This window comes from Papaver somniferum, unplaced genomic scaffold (assembly GCF_003573695.1).
Source record: "Papaver somniferum cultivar HN1 unplaced genomic scaffold, ASM357369v1 unplaced-scaffold_10, whole genome shotgun sequence".
NCBI lineage: Eukaryota > Viridiplantae > Streptophyta > Magnoliopsida > Ranunculales > Papaveraceae > Papaver > Papaver somniferum.
The window spans coordinates 19,591,210-19,616,106 of NW_020618825.1; the positions used below are offsets into that span (position 1 = coordinate 19,591,210).

The 24,897-nt window shown below is 36.8% G+C and overlaps 2 protein-coding genes across 2 annotated transcripts; both read left to right on the forward strand.

Annotated features, from left to right (window-relative positions):
- Nucleotides 1–18,623: 18,623 nt before the first annotated feature.
- Nucleotides 18,624–22,285, forward strand: LOC113326582. The gene is made up of 7 exons (XM_026574279.1): nucleotides 18,624–18,753; nucleotides 19,699–19,817; nucleotides 19,987–20,056; nucleotides 20,195–20,454; nucleotides 20,719–20,835; nucleotides 21,169–21,220; nucleotides 21,543–22,285. The coding sequence occupies exons 2-7, from the start codon at nucleotides 19,716–19,718 to the stop codon at nucleotides 22,088–22,090; spliced, it is 1,149 nt and encodes a 382-aa protein (XP_026430064.1). The 5' UTR covers nucleotides 18,624–18,753; nucleotides 19,699–19,715; the 3' UTR covers nucleotides 22,091–22,285.
- Nucleotides 22,286–22,775: 490 nt separating this feature from the next.
- On the forward strand, nucleotides 22,776–24,336 carry LOC113326512 (cytochrome P450 76A2-like). The gene is made up of 3 exons (XM_026574229.1): nucleotides 22,776–22,902; nucleotides 22,974–23,692; nucleotides 23,803–24,336. Exons 1-3 carry the CDS (start codon nucleotides 22,776–22,778, stop codon nucleotides 24,334–24,336), a joined length of 1,380 nt encoding a protein of 459 aa, XP_026430014.1.
- Nucleotides 24,337–24,897: the final 561 nt, after the last annotated feature.

A 24,897-nucleotide genomic window follows, 5' to 3' on the forward strand; every position in this document is an offset into this window, starting at 1 on the left:
AACACTTGCAGACTGGCATCGACTGCTACTTGGAATAGGAAGTCTCTTCACAGTTTCCCAAAAAAAATCAATTTGAAAAATTAACTACAATACAAAAACCAAACTAGCTATCATTTTAAATCCAGTGGTATACTTGCTGGATTCTAAATCATGTTGTAATCACTAATACAATCAATTACTTATTCAATTTCAATAACTAACTTAACAACAAACACATAAATTAAATTATAAAACCTTACCACATGCTTGTACATAAAAAATATCCCAATCAGAAATCATTCAAGTCATAAATCCACATGCTTATAAAACCCTAAACATGATTTTTTTCAGCAACAAAAATAAAACATAACCCACAAGCCGAATCAACAACATAACTTAACTAAGCCTAACATATGATCCACAGACTAGATTCAAACTCATAAACTAAAGAACTATCATCCAAATCAAATAAAATCAGATACACCTGATGATTTTGCTAATCAAACAACTAAAGCTCTAGATATTTACTTGAAATCAACAAACCAAACAATAATCGTTAAAACCCATGAACAAAATCGACCAGTAAAAAAAAAAATAGAAAATAAAACTTAAATCCAAAACCCTAACTGTACCTGTTCTTGATGATTTTTGCTAATCAAACAACTAAATCTCTTGAGATTTACCTGAAATCAATAAACAAAAAAATAATCATTAAAACCCCATGAAGATAATCGATCAGTAAAAGAAAGAGAAAATAAAACTTAAATTCAAAACCCTAACTGTACCTGTTCTTGATGATTTTTCTAATCAAACAACTAAAGCTCTTGAGATTTACCTGAAATCAACAAAAAAAACAATAATCATTAAAACACCATGAGAAAATCGAGTAAAAGAAAAAGATAAGAAATAGAGAACTTAAATAAAAAACCCTAACTGTACATGTACCTGATGATTTTGCTAATTAAGAGATGTAAAAGGTAAATCTTAGTGATGTTTAGGTTAATTGGTTCTCAATGGTAGAGTTCAGTGAGAGGGGAGATATTTTGGTGGTCTAGTTATGGAGAAAGAGAGTTTCTCTGTAAATGAACTGAAGGAGAGAGAGGGGAGGTGGAGGAGATATTTATCACATCGTTGATAACGAGGTGGAAAGGGGGGGGGGGGGGGGAACGAGTTAGATTTTCCGCCAGCACTGATTCAGCTGAGTTTAGCCATCATTGTATGAGTTGATGACTCGGGGATATAACCGTAATTAAAATACTTGTAGAACGACTGTTTTTAACGCTGTAATCTGTGCTACGAAAATTTATTATATCAATGACCGTCTTGACCGGTCCACGGTCCATTGACTGTCATTGAGGGTCACGGATGTGGGTCAGGAAAGCCCCATTCTCCACTAGTGCCTCGTCTTTTCATCATTGATTAGCTTAATTTAATGATTCAACTAATTATTATACTAGCTCAATTAGAAAGGGTAATTTTTCCATTAAGATACATATTTGGATAAAGGTGTTTCAATTTACTTCTAAATGTCATACTAAAATTAAAATCACGGTCCCCTCTCCAAAACCTGGCTAGTTTGGGTCCTAGGTGAATTATTTGGGAGTTATCGATTTCCTCACCCAACATAGAGAAAGGAATAAGGGGTGTCTAAATTAGGTAACGGTACTAAGTTACCCTCACCATTAAAATTCAAGTCTAATCCTTATCTTTCTAAATTTGAAACCTTTTCAAAACCAAAACGTATTCAAATCATCACCCTCATGTACAAATTAAAATTAAAACTCAAATTCATCAATCGATTCTAACAACATCGATCGATTTAAAGGAAATTTCATCATCCATTTTTTAAAAATAAAATAAAAATCAAAGTAAACATTGCCGTTTGCAACCCATTACTCTTAATTATATTTCTGATTGATTCATCCATTCAAAATTGAAAATCACAAACAATATTGAGTTACTGTTTTTAACCATGATCGGTCGACGTTCATGTCCATATTCACCTATTCCTATGACAATCGGTCGATGTCCGCAACCACGTCAACCGGTTTACTCTGTATGTGTTATCTGGTTGAAGAATATCTAATCAGAATCGTTCAATGTTCATACCCACATCGAACAAATCTGGTTATAGGAAATATCGATTTTTTTTTGTTACTTTTTTAAGCTATAGTTCATGAAACATGAATGAATGAGAAAGAAAATTTTATACCAAATCGGAAACGAGTATATTGAAAATGAGTATGATTTATACTCGAACTGAAAATATATAAAACTTCGTATCCATTCTCAAATAGAGTATGATTCATACTCACTCTTATCCAGAGTATGGATTTGGATACATGTGCAACTATTAATTACAATACTAAAAAATCATTTTCAGCTATTAATCTGAAACTCCTAATTGGTAAAAAAAATTATGCAATATTATCTTAGAGACATGGCTAACGCATCTTTAGCTCCGCGGCTTACGCCTCTGCATGTCCTGATCACCCAGTTGCTCTCAGCGGTTGAAGTATTGGACGATTATAAATAGATTGTAACAACTTTTTAATTTTAATTATACAGTATTAGGTTTTCTATCACGGTCGCATATCATTAATTTAACAACTCTAAAATATTTTTTATATATTCACCTAAAAACTTTATGAATGTATTACAGTGGCATCGGCATAAATGAATAAGTATACATAGAAAGACACTGATGTTTCATTCCTTTCTAAAAGAGGGCAAGGAAAATCATTGAGTTCGTTGATTATCCTAGAATGTATTTTTGAGTTCTGCCATTCAAATGTATCAAAAAATTAATATAAGCCCTTCATTTATCAAATTTATCAGGATCATTCAAAAAGGCACGCGCTCAATCATAATCTTTCCACGAAGGCCCTGAGCATAAGTTTTTGGTTTGGTATTCTCAAATGCTGGTCTCATCATGTGGAGTAAAATTTTGTCTTTTTTTTTTCTTCTCTGAAGCAAAAGCAAAAAATTTTCATTCAGGTTAACAAAATTAACAGATGTACTGCGGAAAACACAATCGGTTAAAATGTCAATATTTAATGCCTCTCTTATGACTCTTTTCAAGATTAATTAACCTGTTGAAAGATGCTAGTACAATATATTTATTCAAAAAATAGTTAGTCACCTCATGTATCATTTATCGCAGAACTATGAACAGAAGCTACCGATCCGAACCATATTGAAGAGGTTCCTAAGACACATGATAGAATAGTGGCAATGGTCATAAGTAAGGTCCAAGAATTTATAAGTGGCAGATGACTGAAAGAAAACAAGCTGTGAGTCTGTGACTAATACCCGAGAGATAATAGAAGCACTTTCTACTAGATCCCTAAACCATCGGCAGCCCCAACTTAATTCATGAGGAGCCCACCAACTTCCTGCTGCTGTAACAATTTTCTTTGAATAAAGAAGATTTTTTTTTTTTTTTATAGATAAAGAGGTCGAACAACACCTCAAACTGTAAACAAAAGATGAGGGATGGTGCTGCTGAGCAGTCTACCATGAATCCCTCGGATATTAGCTACAACATTTAGTTCAGCTGTTACATTGATTTCTTGTTAATGACTTAAATTTAAGGGAGAGATACTGCCGCATATGTTCGAGATAATAATTGTTACAGAAAATTGGTCCCAAGACCTACCATAATTACAGTCGGTGCTATATTTAGATAGGTTGACTGCTAAGTAGTTTTCCCTATCATTTTTTGTGCTCCAAGTGCCAATTTCAAAGATTTTCCTTTCCGTCATAGACTAGAGAGAAGCGATCTCCTATCTTATCAGCGTACATACTCCTGATCAGCTTTATTATTTGGCATGAATTGGATTCAAAATCCATTCTGCTTCCTAACGACACTGCCTAGTTGTATGCTTCCAGGGTCTCCCTTTGCTGTACTTCATCGATTGAGCTTTGCCTAAGCATTGCTCCTCTTGCTCCCCTGCAGTTTCCTGTATGATAAAAAAGGATTAACCCCATTCCATGTTTCCCTGAAATAGGGTGTAGGAAAGTTGCCATATTGATTTTCAGGGTAAAGAGAATTGGTTATTTTCTTGTTAGCCTGAACTCAATGATTTGATTTTCAGCTTCCTCTTTCGAGTATAACACATTCATGATATTTTTTTTTTCCTATCATTGACAGCTTTCTGATTGTTTATATAGTAGATATATCTTTAACAATCCTGCTAGCATTTGGTTTTTTCTTTTCGAAAGTCAGATTGCATCTGGCTTTCCAAATATGCCATATAACAGTAATACACATCTCTTCTCATTCCATGGACTTGTCATTGTATCTTTTGTTATTTAGGAGGTTTGATAGCCATTCATGGAAGTCATCTCTATTATTGAAAACTTCATTTGGTTCCAAATGTAGTTCTCTCCGCACCTGATGAGCTAGAGGACAGTGGATGAACAAATGAAAGACTGACTCCTCTTGACAATTACAGATTTTTGCACATTTTGTCAATGTAATGCAAGTGTTTACCCATTCTTTCTCCTGTTGGGAGGATAGAATGGGCTTCTTTCCATAAGAAAACTTTGATAGATGGGGAGACAGCTAGTTTCCAAATAGAAATCCAGTTTTTTGTTTCAAAACCATTTTGATCATTTTGTGTTAGCTTCTTGTAGAGAGATTTCACCGTGAAAATTCCGTCCTTTGTCAATGGCCATGTGACTTTATCATCCTGTCCTAGATTTATATTTTTTTGCAGAATTTTTTTAGCAATGGGATCAATGAAGATGTTGCAGATAAGAGTTTTGTCCCATTGTTGATGTTCATTAATAAGGTCGGCAACCTTTTCAATATTTGGAGGGCAGGTGTTGGGTTTACAGATTAGAAAATCTAAACCTATGACCCAACTGTCCTTCCAAATATTAATTTTGTTACCATTACCTACTTGCCATTTTCTAATTTTTGGATATTTTCTATGCCAGCCAATATTCCTTTCCAAACCCAAGAGTCCATTTATTTAGGGATAGTCGGCATATGCATAATATCAGTTTTTTCAAAATACTTGGCATGCATGACTTAAGCACCCAAAGTATCCGGTTGTTGTTGCATTCTGCAACCCATTTTGGAGATGATAGCACTATTAAACTTGTCTAAGTTTACAAAGCCTATCCCCCCATCTTCTAACGAAATGCAAGTTCCAGACCAATCTTTCAAGTAGACTCCTTTTGGTTTTCCATATTCTTTACCCCAAAAAAAGTCCCTTCGAATTTTATTCATCTCATCTTTTATAGATTTTGGTACTTTAAAAGTACTCATCTGAGAATTAGCCATGGTGGAAGCGACGTATTTAATCAAGACCATCTTCCCAGCTGAGTTGATACTTTTGTTGTTCCACCCCCCATCCTGTGCTTTATTAGATCAATCACTGGGTGAAAGGCTTTTACTTTAGACTTATTTTTGAAAAGCAGGGATCCCAGGTACTTATCCTTAAGGGATATAGGACTGACTTTCGTAAGCCCTGTTATGTTCAACTTCTTATCGGGGGAAGTGTTGTTACTGTAGAAGAAACCTGACTTAGATAGATTGATCATTTTTCCTGAACAAGAGCTGAAACTAGCTATGATATCAAGGATGTTTTCAGCCTCAGTTGTGTTTGCTTTGCGGAAAATGATGCAATCATCAGCAGATAACAAATGACTTATCGGTGGGGCTTTTTTCACAATCTTTATCCCATGGATTTTTCCTTTAATCTCAGCCTGCATAAGGGTTCTTGGGAATACCTCCATACAGAGAATGGACAGGTATGGGGATAAAGGATCCCCTTGCCTGAGCCCTCTTGTTGGTTTGAAAGTATCACAGGGAACTCCATTCAATAATATGGCTATACTAGTGGTGAAGATGCATTGGTTTATAATATGACACCACTTTTTTGAGAAACCCATTTTTTCAAGGACATCTAACAGAATAGCCATTCTACTCTGTCAAAAGCATTGAACATGTCGATTTTCAACCCCATCCATTCTTGTAGGTCTCTCATAGTTCTCATGTTATGGATAATCTCATGAGCAACCATAGTGTTATCATTTATCTGCCTTCCTGGGATGAAGGAAGATTGATAAGGGGAGATAATTTTACTTAGCAATGGTTTCATTCTTTGGGATAAGATTTTCGATATGAGTTTATAAGTGGCGTTGCATAAATAAATTGGTCTGAAGTCCCCTGGGGAGGAGGGAAATTGAACCTTTGGGATGAGAGATATGAATGTTGCATTCATTTCCTTAAGCATATAGCCAGACTCAAAGAAATTTTGAACCAATTTTGTTAGGTCTTCTCCAATGGTTTCCCAATTATCTTGGAAAAAGTTTGGAGGGAAGCCATTTGGACCAGGGCCTTTATTGCCTTCCATTGCAAACAAAGTTGCTTTTATTTCAGTATCCTTGGGGGTTTCAATGAGAATTTCATTTTCTCTCTCAGTTATGGAGGAAGGGATGAGATTTAGCATATCCATGTTTAGAACAGGATTATTGGTGGAAGCTATGCTTTTGAAATGGTCTGTGAGAAAATTTGAAATAACACTTCTTTCTTCCAACCAATTTCCATGTTGATCTTTCATGGATTCAATTCTATTTCTTCCGTATCTTGTCCTAGCAGCATTGTGGAAGAAGGAGGTATTTCTATCCCCCAGGTATGATTTTATTTCTTCTCTTTGTTTTCCAGTAATTTTCCTCAATATCCTTCTATCTACTAAGAGAGGATTCAAGTATCTTTAAAGTAGTATGACATTTATTGTTCTTGCTAGACAGACCATCTATCTCCTTTTTAATCCTTGATATGTTGTGTTGGATCTTACCAAAAGTGTTTTTGTTCCATCTGTATAGGGAGAATTTAACATTTTTCAGATTTTTAGCAAAAGAAAAACTCACAGATCCCTGTTGAGAATCTCTCCAGGAGTCCATGATTAATCTCTTGAAATCTGGGTGTTCCATCCAACCCCAAAAATATTTGAAGAGATAGGCACCATCCTTCCAATCAGGGTTAGTTTTGAGAATAATTAGACCATGATCTGACCCTATAACAATGAGATGGTGAACTGTGGATTTTGGGAAAAGCTCAATCCATTTTTCATTGCTTAGGGCTCTATCCAATCTTTCCTCCACCCTAGAGTTATCAGTTCTTTGAATGATCCAAGTATAGGGATACCCTTTGAACCCCAGGTCTTGTAAGTTCATGTCAGATATTTTTTCTTTGAAGATGGTTGCTTCACCATTGTCAAAAATTCTACTTCCTTTTTTTTCCTCTCTACTGATGACTACATTTAAATCCCCCATAACAAGCCAAGGGATGTTGATAGTTTCAGCTATTTTAACTAACATATCCCAAGAAGACTGTTTTTCAACAAGGTATGGGCTACCATACAAGGCGGATACCATGTATAAACTGTTGGAACAGTGTTCTGTGGAAATAGAATTTATTTGGTTATAAGCTGAGCTTTCAATATTAATAGAGAGGTTATGTTTCCAAATCATTTCCATACCCCATGCTTAACCTCTAGGCGGTACAAGGTAGTACTTGTGAACATTCACAGACTTTAGAATTTTATGCATGTTTCTATTTTGTTGTTTGGTTTCTATTAAGCATAATATATCTGGATTTTCCTTGTTAAGAATTTCCAGGAGATAATTTTGAGTATTTTTTTGTCCTAAACCTTGCAATTCCAGGTTATCACCACAATGAATTCACAAAAGTATGATACTATAGGGTACTCCTTTTTCTTAGAACTAGGATATAACATGCTTAGGTTAGAGCTAATTTTCTGTGTGTGATATTTCATTGTGCCAAGTTGGGATTTAGATATGAAGTTGCAATAGTTTAGGATTACCTTTTGAGATTTCCTAGTCCATGCCTCTCCTGATCCCTTCCCTTTGTCCTTTTCTTCTACAAAGACTCTCTTTTTTTGGAATGCCCTGGATTTTGGACTCTATCCACTTGGTGTGCTGCTTCAAACTTTTGTAGGAGATTTGCTGGCCTTTGCTGTCTTGTCCAGGATTTGGATGGGCTATTTGCATTATTTGGCTGAGGAAAAGTGTTCTACAGGTGGAATTGTTGGAGGGGACTTTTTGTTACTGTTTACCAGCTTTGCTCTAGCCGCATTTTTGATTGAAGGAGATATTGTATTTTTCCCACTAAGCTTTTCTTTTTTGCATCCTGCAGAGACTCCTCCTCCTAGAAAGAAAGTTTTGTCCTTGTCCCATTCCATCAAATCTCCTTTGAAAGGAATGTTAATGAATGGGCCAGAGAGATCAGTCGACTTTAGGTTGTAAAGGAAATCTTCCTCCGAAAGAGCATTGTTATTGACCTCCCCCTCTTCTCCTCCTCCTCCTGATTCAACAATCTGTGTTTCCTTACCATAGAATCCCACTATTCTCTTTGCATTTGGAATATCATTGTTAGTAACTTGCACTGTGATCAGGTGAGAATATGATGACTCTGTGGTGTCATTTTCACTGTCTTGCTGTCCTATATCTTTGCCGTTTAAAGGTCCTCCTAACTCCATTTGTCTTTCCTCAGTTCCACCCTCTTTGGAATTGCTTTCATTTGATGTAGTGTTGCAGGCTTTCGCTGGATGATCTAGAATCCTGTAAACTTGGCACAACTTTGGGTAGACTGAGTATGCATATTCGATTCTAGTCTTGTTAGTTCCCATTTTTTCCCACATTCCTGTTGTCATTTTCTCTTTCATATTGATTAAGACCATAACATCCACGTTCTTCTCGTCTTCGTCTCTGCCATAAGGCCTTTTTGATTCTTTAAGGACTCCTGCTGGTCTGCAGATTTCAAACAGTGCTTCCCAAGATGTCATTCTTCTTGGAACCCTCTTCAGATGGATTTTCATTAGAACAAAATCAAATCATTTTGGGTTGAAGTCGATAAAGCCATATTTTGGTACTTCAATGAGAACCATGAACTTTTCCAGACCAATCCAAGGGCCCCTTGTAGCCAGGTGGATACGATCTTCTTCACTGTTTAATTTGATGATGAAGAAATTGAAACTTTTGGAGATATCCCAAGTTCTTTTGATGTAGTTCGTTAGGTCCATTATCAGGTCTTTGTGAGGAATTACATATCTTCCCACAAAACTAAGCTTCCATTCTTTCTTCTCCGGAGCCTTGAGATAAGACGGGTCTATCTCTATGCAAGTTTCCTCTTGCTCAGCAATGGTGGTCACCTTCTTCATTTTCTCAGCAAGCTGGTTTATGGTGTTTTCTGAATCAACCATAAGGAAAATTGTATGATAATTCGTTTTGAGAGAAAAAATGATGGTGATTCTTTCTTTAAAAATGGTTGAGGGGAAATTTATGGGTGGGAGTGTACTGAAATTTTCAAAATTCAAATTTGTTGGTACACTGCGGTGCTCTGTACATTTTAGCTGAGTTCTGGTACTCGAGCTGTCTCTTATCTTAGTAGGTGTTGACCTTTGTTTGGCTAAGAGAGTGGAAAAGAACGAGGCTTGATGTACTGGGGTATTCTTCGTATGGTGAGAAGTTACAAAGTTGACAGAGAAAAGTATTGCTTTTGCAGTTTTGGTATGCTCAAAATATGTAGCATCACTTTCTGAAAGAGAGCTGTGCTTAGTAAATGATCTTTAATTTTCAATGCAAGTATGGAATAATTCCATATTTCTTAGATTAAGAGGGATGTCTTTTTTGTTGTAATGGTTCCCTTGGTTGCCAGTCCAATAGAAACTATTTAGCCTTTGACCATGGACGAGGTATGGAGTATAATGCTAGCTGTTACAGCAAAAACCCGTCAAGATATTTTGTTTAAGAGAGATGTTTTTGTAGTTGATAATGAAGCAAGTTTCATTATTAGATTATCCAACAGAAACATCTCTCTTTTTTTTAAGATAAAGAGTCTTGTAGGAACTGTTCCTTTTGTATTATACATCCTCCCACAATTAATGTTACTGGCCCAAGAATGGTACAAATTTTTCTCAACCTTTAAATCTTTAGCTAGCTTTGTACTTTCCTTTTGCGTGTGTAAAGAGAGTTGATTGAGTTGATTAATGTGAACAACATACTGAGGAGGCGTGTTGATATTGAAAATTTATGATAAAGCAATATTTGTGAATTTATTGGTTCTCAGAATTAAGTTTTCCACAATCCAAGACAGTGTTCCTATGTTCACATTGACCAATTGGCAATAAAATATGTAGTATCTTCCATTGTTATTAATCATAAACAATTGATGACCTCTGTACCGTTGCAATGTTTCTGAGCAATTTAATATGTTAGAGTAGAGCCGTTAAGAGGTAGTCGTTTGGGACTTTGACCAAAGTTGTATCGCCGAGTCGATTGACTCGATGAATTTGTGATTTTCATACCCATACAGGTTCATGTTCGTAGAACTTTCTGAACAATCGGAGTCAATTAAAGCATAGTTATTCGGTGAATTTTTTGTAGTACCCGTGAACAAATTTGTTTTTTTCACTTTGTCCCAATAACAAAACTGCTTAAACTTGCTTTCAAAGATAGGATTATTCACGCATAATTGGTTATCATTAAGCCTTGTCTTATTTTCTGTGGGTAACCACAAAACCCATCTTGATCCCTCCAGTTTATGAACTCTGAAGTTATTCATTTTTGGCTTAGGAGTTTGTTTTGTTATAAAATTTTTCGACATCCAATTAGAGTACAGATTGTGTTGGATTATACAGTTTATGAAGATACAATGCATCTCCAAGTTGGTATTGATATCAGTGTTTAACTCATATTTTAATACAGTTTTGTACATAGATGTAGTTGTACTGATTTGTAGCAATAGAGCCGTTTTATCTCTAATTTGTAGCAATAGAGCCGTCGGCAGAATACCGTTAGGTTCCTTGACCCGAGTTGGTTACCTGAGTTTACTGATTCAATGGAAATAAAGATTTCACACCGATTCAAAAACAGGTTCATTGAATTTACTGAACAACCAATATCAGATGATTCGTAATGATTCAAAAATGTTGTGTGTCTGTTGAATTGCATAAATGTATTAATCAATACACTGCATTGCGTGTATCTGTTTGATTTCTTGTATTCATTATTCAAAACTTTGGTTTGGTATTGAACATTGAATTCTCCTATGAAATTGTTGATGTGCCTCTCATTAATGATGGTGATAATAACAAGGCGAAACCAACATTTCTTCATCCTATAAATTGTCTTATTTTTCCCTGTGAAGCAAACCTCAGTTAGGAAGAGAACAAGAGTGATATCTCTAACCCAGGGAGTCCCAATCATGGTGTTTTGAGAGGTGAGAGTGAAAGTACTGTGCAGATGCTCTCTCCTCCCCCTCCTGAGCCACCAATCGAAATTAGTGATACTCAAATGAGTACTGGTTCCAGTGATCATCGGTATGGGTTTGTTGGTTTTGATGAAACGTTTCCTGTAGATAAGTTTGAAGATGTTGGTAAAGTAATCGCCGGATTCCATTTCAGTCGAGTTGGAACATATTTGCATGCTCATCCAGATTACTTTGTTGGAGGGCCTTCTCGATTTTATTTTTCTTCCTTGATTCCCATCATTACTAAATGTGTTTGTCCCTCTACAGGAATAGGTTGCAGGTATCATGTTGTTGTTGATCGAGATTTGAATGCAGCTCATTATGACGCTTTTCCAGAAGTTTCTCCCTCTTCTTCTTTTCCGTCGTCTTCTGGGTTTGGTTGGAGTTGCAAGAAGAAAATTTCTACTGCAGAACGAGTTTCTGCTAGTGCCGTTGATGTTGTTTCTTCTCGAACTCGAAGCAAAAATGCCGTGAAAGATGGGCTTCATGCTAAGAAGGGGAAGAGGGTGAAGAGGGGATAGCAAAAATACCCAGAAAGAAACAACAAGAAGAAGAAAGATATGAAAAAAGCGTTTTAAGAATGTAAAGATTTAATTTCGTTTGAAGTGTTAAGATATGGTCAAAATATGATATATCTTGACAGTATTGTGTTTGTTATTTGGTTGTAACTGCATATATGGTCAAGATATGATATATCTTGACATTATTGTGCTTTTTCCTATCAATGAAGATACATAGAATTATTCTCACAACTACATTAGAATCTCTATGCTCATGTTTATCATGGCATCATAGCTAGGAAAGATATGAGAACCAGTTTCCGCTGCAATACAATCCAGAGAAAATACAACCCAGAGAAAACATAGTAATAATGTCAAGAGAAGATTCTCAACCTATCACTGTCCGTTTTGATGGAACCAATTACAATCACTGGTCTTTCCTCATGAAGAGTTTTCTTAAAGGAAAGAGTATGTGGAAGTATGTCGATGGTATAGAAAAGAAACCTACAGTAAGCAGTTTTGTTGAAAAAGGGAAAAAAAATGAAACACAGAAAAAGGATCCAAAAGAAGAATGGGAGATTAACAATCACAAGATTCTCACTTGGATTGGAAACACAGTCATTCCTTCCATAAGCATGCAACTCACAAGTTTTGAGGTAGCCAAAGATGCATGGGATTTTCTTTCGAAAAGGTACACCCAAATCAACTTTGCTCAGAGGTATAAACTCGAACAAGATATTAGATCTATGAAACAATCGCATGATCAGTATATTTCTGTTTTTCATTATGAGATGTCTTTAATCTGGAATCAATTAGCATTCATGGAACCAATATGGACCGTAGATTTGGAATTGTGGCAGAAGTATAGAGAGGAAACACGTTTAGTTCAGTTTCTAATGGCTTTGCGTGATGAGTTTGAGTCTGTTAGGGCATCAGTCCTTCATCGTTCACCTCTTCCCACGCTGGAAGTTGCTTTGTCTGAACTTATTATAGAAGAAACAAGGAAAAGAATCACACCGGAGATATCAGGAGTATTTGCCGTGCCCTCACGATCCAGCCCTAACAATTTTCCAAGAAACTCAAATGCTCAAGTGCAACGTGATATGTCTCAAGTACAGTGTCATAACTGCAAGACCTTTGGACACTTGGCAAGGAACTCCAATCTCCCATCGGCCAATACATCACCTGCTACCTCAATACCTGACACACCCACAACACAGTGTGGGTATTGTAAGGAATTTGGTCACTCATCTAGATTCTGCATTTCACCAACCTCAAGAAACATGAGAAGGATCAATGCTAATGGAGGAAACAAATTCAATACACCTACCAGATTTACGGCAGCTCCAGTTTCATCTGCAACAGATCCATATGCAACATCGGCAACCTCATCTGCATTAGTTGTACCTGGTAGTGGTTCAGCACCAAACCTTGATGATATTCAAGAGATGATTAAACAAGCACTCTCAATTGGTAACAACCCTACAGCTGCATCTGCCTTCTCTATCTCCCCAGGTATTTATTCAACAGAATGGTTTCTCGACTCAGGAGCATCAAACCATATGACTTTTAATCAAAAGTTTTTTGAAAGTCTTCATCCTGTCATCACCCCTAAGATTCATGCTGCTGATGGATCAACAGTAACTGCAAGTCATATAGGCTTGGTCAACAATTCAAATAACTTCTATGTACCAGATGTGCTTCTTGTTCCAAATATTACAATGAATCTTATTTCAGTTGGTCAACTGTGTGATCAAGGTTATAACACATATTGTTTTCCTTTTGGTTGTGTTATACATGATCTCAAAAACGGGAAGCTAGTTGGGATAGGCCGTAGAGTTGGTCGGTTGTATCTCCTTCAATCTCTTGCTCTCTCAGCGGAATCTAAAAGTCATGTCGTAGCTGCTACTCCCACTGCACCTGTGTCAATATCTCCCATCATGTCTTGGCATTCTAGGTTAGGTCATGTTTCCTTTTCTCGTCTTTCATATATGATCAATAAGGGTTTACTAGGAGATACTCGGTTAGATAAAGAACCAAATTGCATCTCTTGTAGACTGGCAAAAAAACCAGCTCTTTCTTTTACTCTTAGCACTTCTGTCTCAACTGAACCTTTTGCTCTTATACATTCTGATGTCTGGGGTAAATCTCCAATCATGTCAAAGGGAGGTGCTTTGTATTATGTCAGTTTTATTGATGATTATTCGCGTTATACATGGGTATATCTATTCAGCTCTAGAGCAGTTTTTTTAAGTTATATGTTGATTTCTCAACCATGATAAAAACTCAGTTTGGTAAAGTGATAAAAGTTTTTCGTGATGATCAAGGAGGGGAATATATTTCCAATCCATTCAAAGATTTTCTTAAAACCCAAGGCACCATTCTTCAACTGTCATGTACTGAAACTCCAGAACAAAAATGGAGTTGCAGAACGTAAACACCGTCATATTATAGAGACAACTAGAACTCAGTTAATTTCTGGCTCAGTTCCTTCAAATTTCTGGGGAGAATCAGTCCTTACTGCAGTCTACACCATCAACAGAGTTCCAACAACTGTCATAAGAGGAATTTCACCTTATGAGCGTCTCTATGGTAAGAAACCAAACTATTCTGAGCTTCTAGTCTTTGGTTCAACTTGTTTTGTTCTCCTTCCAGAACGTGAACGTCATAAACTTGGTCAAAAGAATGTCTTGTGTGTCTTCCTTGGTTACGGTATTGAACAAAAAGGGTACCGTTGTTATGATCCAGTTAATAGAAAGCTTCGTGTCTCCCGTCATGTCACATTATGGGAGAAAGTTCAATTCTGGTCACTTCCAAGCAACAAATCATCATCTTTTGAGTTTTTCACTTATTCTGATCCATTTCCTAGTGAATCCAATCCTATCACTTTTCTTATATCTAATCCTGAAAGTCCATCTCCTCTAGTTGTTGATCCACCAAATACGGATGACCAAGACCACTCTACGACTCAACCTAACAGTGTAACTCAGAAACGAGATCCTCATTCTGAAGAAAATTCTTTGCCACCTCGCAATCGAAGACCGCCAGCTAAGTATGCAGACTTCACTGTTCCTTGTCTTCTATTTTGTCATTTTATGAACCAAAAACATACAGAGAAGCTGCAACCATTCCAGAATGGCAAGATTCAATAGATGATGAATTGGAAGCACATGTAGAGGCAGGCACATGGGAAATGGTGGACCTTCCTCCTGGAAAATTAGTTGTTGGAAGCAGATGGGTCTATAAAGTTAAGACCAAGTCAGATGGTGAGTTTGAACGATGTAAATCACGAGTTGTTGCAAAAGGTTATACACAAGAGTATGGTGTTGACTATGAAGAAACATTTGCACCAGTGGCCAGAATGGTTACAGTTCGTACATTACTTGCTGTTTTTGCAGCACGACAATGGGGGCTTCATCAAATGGACGTGAAAAACCTGTTTCTTCATGCTGAGTTACAAGAAGAGGTTTACATGCAACCTCCTCCTGGTTTGCCTCATGAACCTAATCAAGTATGTAAGCTTCGACGGGCATTATATGGACTCAAACAAGCACCTCGTGCTTGGTTTGAGAAGTTTAGCAATGCAATTCTCCAATATGGCTTTACACAAAGCTTCTGTGATTCAGCTATGTTTGTCAGATCGTCAGAAAAAGGAATTGTCATTCTTCTCTTGTATGTTGACGACATGGTTATTACTGGCAGTGATCTACAAGGTATTACTGAACTCAAATCATATCTCAGTGATTGTTTTAAGATGAAATATCTTGGATCTTTAAGTTACTTTCTTGGCATTGAAGTTGGCATGTCACCCACTGGTTGTTTCATATCACAAGTCAAATATGCATCTGAGATTCTACAGCGTGCAGGGCTATCTGACAATAAGGTAACTGACACACCTCTTGAATTGAATGTGAAATACAGTCCTACAGATGGGACTCTATTGTCTAATCCAACACTGTATCGTCAACTAGTAGGGAGTCTAAATTACTTGACCATTACGAGACCAGACATAAGTCATGCAGTTCACATAGTCAGTCAGTTTATGTCTGCTCCAAGGTCTACTCATTATGCAGCTGTTCTTAGAATTCTAAGATATATCAAGGGGTCTCTTCATCAAGGTCTGTGTTTCTCATCAAAGTCTTATCTCACTCTTCAAGCTTACTCAGATTCCGATTGGGCTGGGGATATTACAGATAGAAAATCTATTACAGGCTATTGTCTGCTCTTGGGAGACTCGTTGATTTCATGGAGAAGTAAGAAACAAAGTGTGGTTTCTCGTTCAAGTGCTGAAGCAGAGTATAGAGCACTTGGTCACACCACATCTGAACTCATTTGGTTACGGTGGCTACTTCGTGATATGGGAGTTCTAATTTCTGCTCCTACACCACTGTATTGTGATAACAAGGCTGCTATTCAAATTACACACAATGATGTCTTTCACGAGCGTACAAAACATATAGAGATAGATTGTCATTTTACTCGTCATCATTTCAAGAAAGGTACAATCACTCTTCCGCATGTTAAATCAGAATTTCAAGTGGCTGATCTTTTCACCAAGACTCACTCTGCAACTCGTCTTCGATTCTTAATTTCCAGACTCAAGATGTGTACTCCACCACCTTGAGTCTGGGGGGGGTGTGTGTGTTAAGATATGGTCAAGATATGATATATCTTGACATTATTGTGTTTGTTATTTGGTTGTAACTGCATATATATTCTTTTTGTATATATCCTAGATATTGTTAGGTGTATCTTTTATTTTCCTTATCTAGTTGTTAGGTGTATCTTCTATTTGCCTTATCTAGTTGTGTAAACATGTATAAATCAGGTTTTTGCCTATCAATGAAGATACAAAAAATTATTCTCACAACTACATTGGAATCTCTATGCTCATGTTTATCATGAAGAAGTATTTAGAAAGATTTTTGGCTTAATCAACTTGATGATGAATGTAAGAAGCTTTTAATGAAATTGAAATCAAAGTAAGTGTTTTAGGTGATCAAAGAAGAGTAATCGTAATAATCTTGACAAGAAATCGTAAATTTTATCAGTAATCTTGGAGAAAAAAGTTAAACGGATAGGCACGAAACTATTTGCAGACCAAATATCAGACAGAGAAAAGAAAGGTTTTTCCTAGTGATCATAAATATAGAAGCTTAAAATTCAAAATTTAAGTTTGCAGAAAAAGAATACTAGTTTCTCCCTCTCTGTATCTGCACTCTCTCTATTATACAATTGATCAACGAGACCAACGAGATCATATTAAATGAATTTAATAAAATATAATATTGTGGTTAACGAGATTGTATTAAATAATTCATCAAGATCGACAATTAAAGATACTTTTTTTGATCTAATGATAGCCTGCATGTGCTCCATGTTAGTTATATTTTGACAATACAATTATGGAATTAATTTATTTGGTTGCTCAGGTAATAAATAGCTAGACATGGAACCCTAGGAACTCATAACCCGAGCAAGTTTCTCTAATTCTAGAAAAACCAGTAGGTTTATTAGAAAGATGGCAGTAACAAGGAGAAGACCTACTGGATCTTCTGCTACTCTGTTGGCAATAATAATTTGCATGGCTGTTTGCACCGGTAAGTATAAGTTTATAGAACAATTACTCATCGTCGTCGGTTATTAAATTTTGCACCAATTGTTTTTTTTTTTCGTGAGATCTAGCTTGTCTATGATAATATGAGTAGGTAGTTTTTGAATGATAATCAAGTTCAATATCGTAACATACTTGATATATGTTAATTTGCAGACATGGCATCATCATGGTGGGCGAATATATGTACTCGTGGTGATACATACATAGAGAGGAACATAAATGGAGCAACAAGTTGCGCCAGTTGCACAAACTTTTGCAGCAGCATGTGTTCAGATACTGGAGGTTCAGTACTCAGAGATGAGTGCCAACCTAGTACCTGGTATAATTGTGCGTGTTGCTGTAGCCATCCACCAACATCATCACCAACCCTTCCTCCAACTCCTTCATCTGGAACCCCATTTACCGATGGAGCTCATAATACTAATAATATATGTTCGTCTGAACAAAAATACCTAATGATTCCACGTACAAAAGGCTCAGATTGCACTCTCAGATCTCAATGCGATAACAGATGCAAGGAAGAAGGAGCCTTTGTTGGTGCAGGTTCACAATGCATTGGCACTAGTGGAAATGGTCAAGGAACAAACTTTCAATGGTTCGAGCAGTGTTGTTGTAACCAAGCCCCACCTCCATCCCCACCTCCACCTCCGCCTCCACCTCCATCTCCACCTTCACCTCCCACTCCAAGTCCATCATGTGGATGTTGTGCTTCTGACATTGATATCCAGATCTCAGTAAAGTCAGGAGGTGGTTGTGGAGACAAATCATCATCGACACCTTCAACTTGTGGAGCCAAATCACCAACACCTTCTACTACTTACCTTACATTGTAATTTATTACTATCTCCAGAGTAATAACTACAAAATGCTACTAGTTTAGGATCACCAAGCTAGCTGCGGCGATAATAAGAGCGGACAAAAAAGAAAAATCAATTTTAAAGCAGCATTAATAATGTTATTTAGTTATTTTCATTTTTGTTAATTTTCTTCCAAGAAATTGTAACGGATTTGCAAAAAATAAATAAAAAATGAATGGGCTTGGAACTAAGCTTCTTCTTTTATTTCATTTATAGCCGAAATAGCAACTTGACGCCTTTTAAATCAAATTTCTCCCCGTAACAAATAAATATTCTCCGTATAACATCTAAAATATTACCTTTCCATGTGTCAATTAGGTAGCGATTAAATGTCAATTTAATGTCTTCTCTGACTTATGAGTTCTTTTATGTAGCAGGCGTCCTCTTCTTCATCACTTCCCACACATAAAAATAAATAAATAAAAGAAAAAGAAAAAAAAAAGAGAAATTTAAGGTTCTCATCCTGATCATAAATGCATTTCAAGAACTCAAGTTTACTCTGATCATAATCTGGTAACTAAGATCCTTCTCCTTCTTCTTCTATTGAGTTTTAACTTTGAATAATTAGAACATGAAAAGAAAAAGACTGAGTTGTTATGATTGATTTTGTAAGATTACACTGATCATCTTAATAATATGGTGCAGTGAGTCATTTCATCAGAATATGTAAGGGTTGATCTTTGTTTTTTACTTGTAGTGGTTTTTTGGGTTCACTCAAAACCCTTGTTTAATCTCCAAAACATAAAAAGAAAATTATAGTAGTTATTTCAACTGACCCACATGTCCTTCACCTGGTTCATTGGTCTCCTGTTAGATTCTTTTTTTTGTTTTGGATCTTATGGATTACTTCTCCTGTTGATTGTTAAAAAAGGGTTTAAGTTTGTGATTTTTTTGGTACCTCATTTGTAGGATCTTTGTTGATTGCTGGTTTTGGGTCTCTTGACCGTCTGTTGACCCGTTGACCGTGACTTGACCAGTTGGCTTTGATCTGTTGTTGGGTGTAGTAGGTACTTACATAGGGGTTTGTTGTTGATGTATGGGTTGGTTGTATGCCAGATTAGTATTTGTCAGGGCTAAGTTGAGTTGCTGCTGCATTGTTAAGAATTGGAGCATTTGGCTAGTTATCTTTGTTGCACAATGTTTATTTGTTTTGTGGAGTATGTTGGGTTTCCTTCCTTAGGCACCTTGTAATTGTTGCTTTCCTTCCTGAATTTAAACTGTGATTTCGCTACTTTCGCAACTTCGCTTCTTTGAACATGCGATACTACCTTTTTATAGAACTGCTAAGAAATATAAGTCTGTCTGATTTCATGAAATTAGCTTTTTATGTCTTTTATTCAAAAATTTATGGTTGATCATGTTGGTTGCATCAGAAGTTACTACTAATATCGAATGATCGTGCTTTTAAAATTCCGTGGTTTTGAGTTGTAGCCAAATAACTAAACAATTATTGCACAGTGAATGGATGCAAAACCATGACGGTCAAAAGTAGTCTTCCGGTTAACTTTAAGATTGGTCAGCAAGTAGAGGCTAAGTCTTTTGAAGAAGGTTATCGTGGAGCATGGTTTCGATGCAAGGTAGTTTTGGGTGTTATGCTATTTTCTTGATTATGCTTCTAAAGTGAAATGTTTGCTATGAATATACATACTTCATTTTATCCGTTTGGGAGATTCTCTTTCAATTTTCTTTTTTCAGGATTTGCAATACAAATTGACTCATACATGTCATTTCATTTAATGTTGTCAGATAAAAGGTTGCAGCAAGAAAAGCAAAGAACCCACTGTTGCATTAGATTATCTTGACTATGAAGATTATAGTAAGTACTGTGTACCATCCCATTACGTCCAGAATTCTTGAGACTTTGATATTAGTAGCCTTCTAGTTGAGGAATCCAGCTTTATGGTCTATGGTTATTTATGTGCCTTTAATATCTGAGATCATTTGATGTTCACAGAAAATTATTGGATTAACTTGTATGAGCATCATTCGTCTCTGGCTGAAAAACGAAGCGATTCAGAAAACAAACATTTGATGCTTCGCCCGAGTTATCCTCAGATCTGCCATCAAAGCCAAATGCCTGATACATGTGTAGTCTTAGAAACAGTTGGAATTGTCGATGGTACCTGGGAAGTGGGCGATATGGTTGATTGGTTCAGAAAGGGTTGTTATTGGTCTGCACAGATCGCTAAAGTTCTAGATGAGAAAAGTGTAGAGGTATAAAATTTATTAAAACCTCGTAGCTTCATTCAATACGGCTAGAAAGGGTTGCTATTGGAACCTGTTGTGTCCATCATTTTTCCAACTTCCAAACTTTATGTTTAACAGAATGCTAATGCCTCTTTCTGGTGGCAGTAATCTGTGAGTTGGTCCCAAGTATTTGTGTTCAATTTTCAGATGGTCGTGTTGATGGCATTAAATAGGCGATTTGAAAAAAAAGTTCACATCAACTATCTTGTTCTTATTATTTTTTGGTTTCAGATTCAGCTACCAGAACCTCCATTGGGTGAAGGACAAACTTACGTAGCTCTTTGCAAAGATTTACGCCCATCCCTGGATTGGACCCCAAAGCTCGGTTGGACTCTCCCCATCTTTGAGGTAACTTGCGCTGCAGCCCATCTCTACTTTTTTTCTTTGTATGAAAATAACCATCTCTATATCTATCCTTACTCAAATATCTTAAATGGTTTCAAATTAATGGGGGACCCAAATGGAGACGGAAGGAAAACTTATGTTACTAAAGATATCCATTATCCATTTTCTCTGTATTTTTAATAAAAAGCACAGAGTACAGAAAAAATAAAAGATGGTAGCTACTGAATGTTAGCTACATGGTTTATATCTGCCTGCCAGTTCACTAGTAATACGTAAGTACTTTACCTGCCTTTCACTTCTTTAATTCATTATTAATTATTGTATTCGTGGTTGTAGGTAGATAAGAATTTCCACCGTTGTGTTCGCTTGATACAGCCTGAGAGTCCAGGTAATATTCAAATCATGTGTAACGTTTTAGATAACATTCTTCAATCCATGCTCTCAATCACCTCATTTCCTGATTATGGTGTGTGCAAAGCACAGTTTGAACTGCTTTTTTGGCCTGTCATCTGTGAAGTGGATGGTAGAAAGGCCTGACTGATCCCATCGTATTTTTGTGCATCGGCTTTCGGTGTCTTACTTTGTGCATTGGCTCTTATTGCATAGTGATTTGAAACTCATTGCGCAAATCTTGATCTTTAGGTGAAATTTGTTCCAGAAACTTTAAGCTGATTTTCTTCTTTTTGTTGCATTTTTTTTAATGGATGTAGGAGAAGTTAGAAAAAATGCTGTTTGCTCGAGTGAGACGTCATCCTATGTGTCCTCACATACTTCAGCTAGCTCAATGCCTCCAGAGTTACAAATAGATTCTTCAGGAAGGGAAAATCCGAAGAAAGCTTCAGTGATTACATTTGAAGATAGCTTGGCAGAACCTCCAGAGATATCTTCCCATTTTCGCGAAAGAGAAATTCAGAGAAACATGTCAGGTAATTTGCTGAACAAACAAAATACTGAAGCGTCAAGCGTAAAGAATGATGGTGCAGAAAAACCCAATCGGTCAGAAAGTGCTTCAAGTCTGCTGAGTGATATCTGTGAAACAACTTTGGCCAGAAAAAATGCAGCTTCAAGAGAAGATCGGTCTGATTCCGGTGGGTCCTCAAAGAAGATGAGGAAAAGTGAAAATGAAGTGAACTCAACATCTTCTGACACAATAGAGTCGTCTATTATAGGCTTGCAGGAGCTTGTTCACAGGGTTAGATTGCTCAAAGGATTAGTACACTACGGGTTTGATTTTTCAAATGCAATGACGCCTTCATGAAGATTTTGGATATCGAAGAAGATTGTTGGCTCTTGAACCTAAGTTAAGGATAGTACATTGGTCATTGCAGTCCTAGATTATTTTTGGTTAGATTTGGTGCGCTATCACTATGTACAAAGTTAGACAACAAACAGATGGATGGTGTTCTTGACTGACATCGATTAAGTTGCATTTTTCATTTTTTGGATTCTTTAACGCAGCCTATTGACAGTGAAGCCTAGCATAAACAAACATTGTCATCCATGTATACGATATTATCAAAATGCTAATTGTAGCTATTTTGATATGGCATTTCTTCCTAGAGAGCTCCAATTCAAACACAGTCAAAACAAGATCCACGGGAGTTCAGAATTAAACACAAGAAGCTAAAACGGAGTTGCTCATTAAGCCATGTGAGAGAATCTCAAGGGGAACGTCAGAACATGATGCAATTCTTGACAGAAAATTACAAAAAGCTAGATACCTGATATATGTGGGAGGATATTTAGTGTTTTTTTGCTGGTTTTGCAAGGTCAAATAAGTGGTTTTGCAAGGTCAAATAAGTCGGTTAACCAACTCTGTCAAATTTTGAGTGAATTCCGTGCAAAACTTTCAGTGAAACCTGCAAATGAAAGAGATCAGTTACAACGGATGTCCATATAAAGAAACCAAACCCTGAATGAAGAATCCCATCTTCAAAAACGAAATGTTCGTCTGGGCAGCTTTAGCTTTTTATTGCCTAGCTGTGGCAGCTCCGCTTCTGCTCCTCCACTGTTGTTATAATCGAAAAACAACAACCCGTTCAAAGTTGTTACCACCACCAGGTCCTCCAGGTTGGCCAGTGGTGGGAAACCTCTTAGATATAGGTTATAATCCGCAACAGACATTTCTTGAACTTCAACAGAAATATGGAGCGGTATTCATGCTGCGTTTGGTGCTGTGAACACCGTAGTCATAGCTTCAGCAGATGCCGCTACAGAGTTATTCAAGAAACATGATCTCGGTTTTTGCAACCGTCATCTTATTGAGGTCATGAAAATGGGAGAGGATTATAACAGCGCGACAGTAACCAGACCAGTCGGACCATACTGGCGTATGGTAAGGCGACTGTATGCCACTGAGTTATTCTCCCGTACAGCAGTTAAGAATACTGAAGGCAGTCGACGAAAATGTGTGCAACAGATGATACAATGGGTATCGGAAGAAGGAAAGGAGAGTACAAGTGTTGAATTACGGCACTTGCTTTTCGTCTCCTTATTTAATTTGATGGGAAACCTCTTGTTTTCTAGGGATCTTTTGGATCTTAAATCTGTTGATGGAAATGATTTCTACAGAACCATTGGAGAAATTGTAGAGATAACTTTGAAGCCGAATGCAGCTGATTTCTTCCCATGGTTAAGAAAGCTATACTTGCAAAATTTGAATAAGAGAATGAAAGATGCGACAGATACACTCATAAACATCATCGACGGCTTCGCAGAGGAGCGAAGGAGACGACATGTGGATTCTGTACACAAGAAGGATGAGGTGCAGGATTTTTGGACTGTGGTGCAGGAATTTGAAGGCAATGGCAAGGATGAACCAAGGAAAATGTCAGAAAGACAAATCAATCTGTTGATGATAGTGAGTAACTTCTCATACTTTGATGATCCGGCGTGCAGATGTTACCAATACCAGATGCAAGAAAATTACGTTTCTCGCATTACTAATATCATTTTTGTAAATTAATGCAGGAATTGTTCGTGGGTTCAACAGAGACGACAACCAGTACAATAGAGTGGGAAATGACTGAGCTTCTCCGCAATCCAGAAGTAATGAAGAAGGTCAACACTGAGATCAAACACGTTACTGGTTACGACAGAAAGATTGAAGAAAGTGATATTGATAATTTGCCTTATTTATCGGCGGTGATTAAAGAGACAATGAGACTACATCCATCAACTCCTTACCTAGTACCACGTACAGTTTCCGAAGACACAGAATTCATGGGCTACATGATACCTAATGGCGCGCAAGTAATGGTTAATGCTTGGGGAATTGGAAGGGATTCAGCTGTATGGAATGATCCGTTTTCATTCGATCCGGATCGTTTCCTAGGGACTGACATTGATTACCGTGGACAACATTTTGGATTAATACCATTTGGAAGCGGAAGACGCATCTGTCCAGCCTCCCAATGGCTCATCAAGTTCTTCACATTATACTTGGAGCCTTGCTTCAGTCTTTTGACTGGGTACTTGAAAGTGGTGTCACGCCAGAAACCATAGATATGGGTGAAGCATTAGGCATAACACTGCGGAAGTCCATTCCTTTGAAAGTAATACCAACAGCATCAGATCTTGCAAAACATTAGGCTTTATGCCTTCCTAATTGTTTTCTTTTTCCTTTCATCCATAGAACGTTTTGCCAAATAAAAACTAAAAATAAATGATGCACGTTGAATTTGCAAGTTAGATTTTTTTTTTCCTGATGAACAAAAGTGAAATTGTTTTTCGTGAGTGCCAAATTGTGGGTGAAAAATCTAAGTTTTTTATTAATTGCCTATTAATCCAGAAAAATCTTTTCATAAATTTAAAAATTTACGCGAATGTTACAAGAATATGTGTATTACTCAAGAAATGAATTCATGTAAAAGCAAACACAAAACCAAAAAGAAATCTGAAACACCTCTATTCAACTTTCCGTTATATTTTTCTGAATAATTATCACGGTTTCTTCAAAAAATTCTCACTCAATTTTTTCTGAAATTTTCGGCACCATTAGTGGAACAGAAAATTGAGAAACAAATTTAACACACTAATTGACTATCAGTTTCCACCAACACTTCA

Coding starts and splice junctions, on each gene's coding strand:
- LOC113326582 (XM_026574279.1), top strand. CDS start 19,716: ATGACGGTCAAAAGTAGTCTTCCGGTTAACTTTAAGATTGGTCAGCAA. Junction 19,818..19,986: donor GAGCATGGTTTCGATGCAAG/GTAGTTTTGGGT, acceptor TAATGTTGTCAG/ATAAAAGGTTGCAGCAAGAA. Junction 20,455..20,718: donor TAGATGAGAAAAGTGTAGAG/GTATAAAATTTA, acceptor TTTTGGTTTCAG/ATTCAGCTACCAGAACCTCC.
- LOC113326512 (XM_026574229.1), top strand. CDS start 22,776: ATGTTCGTCTGGGCAGCTTTAGCTTTTTATTGCCTAGCTGTGGCAGCT. Junction 22,903..22,973: donor ACCACCACCAGGTCCTCCAG/GTTGGCCAGTGG, acceptor GAACTTCAACAG/AAATATGGAGCGGTATTCAT. Junction 23,693..23,802: donor AAATCAATCTGTTGATGATA/GTGAGTAACTTC, acceptor AAATTAATGCAG/GAATTGTTCGTGGGTTCAAC.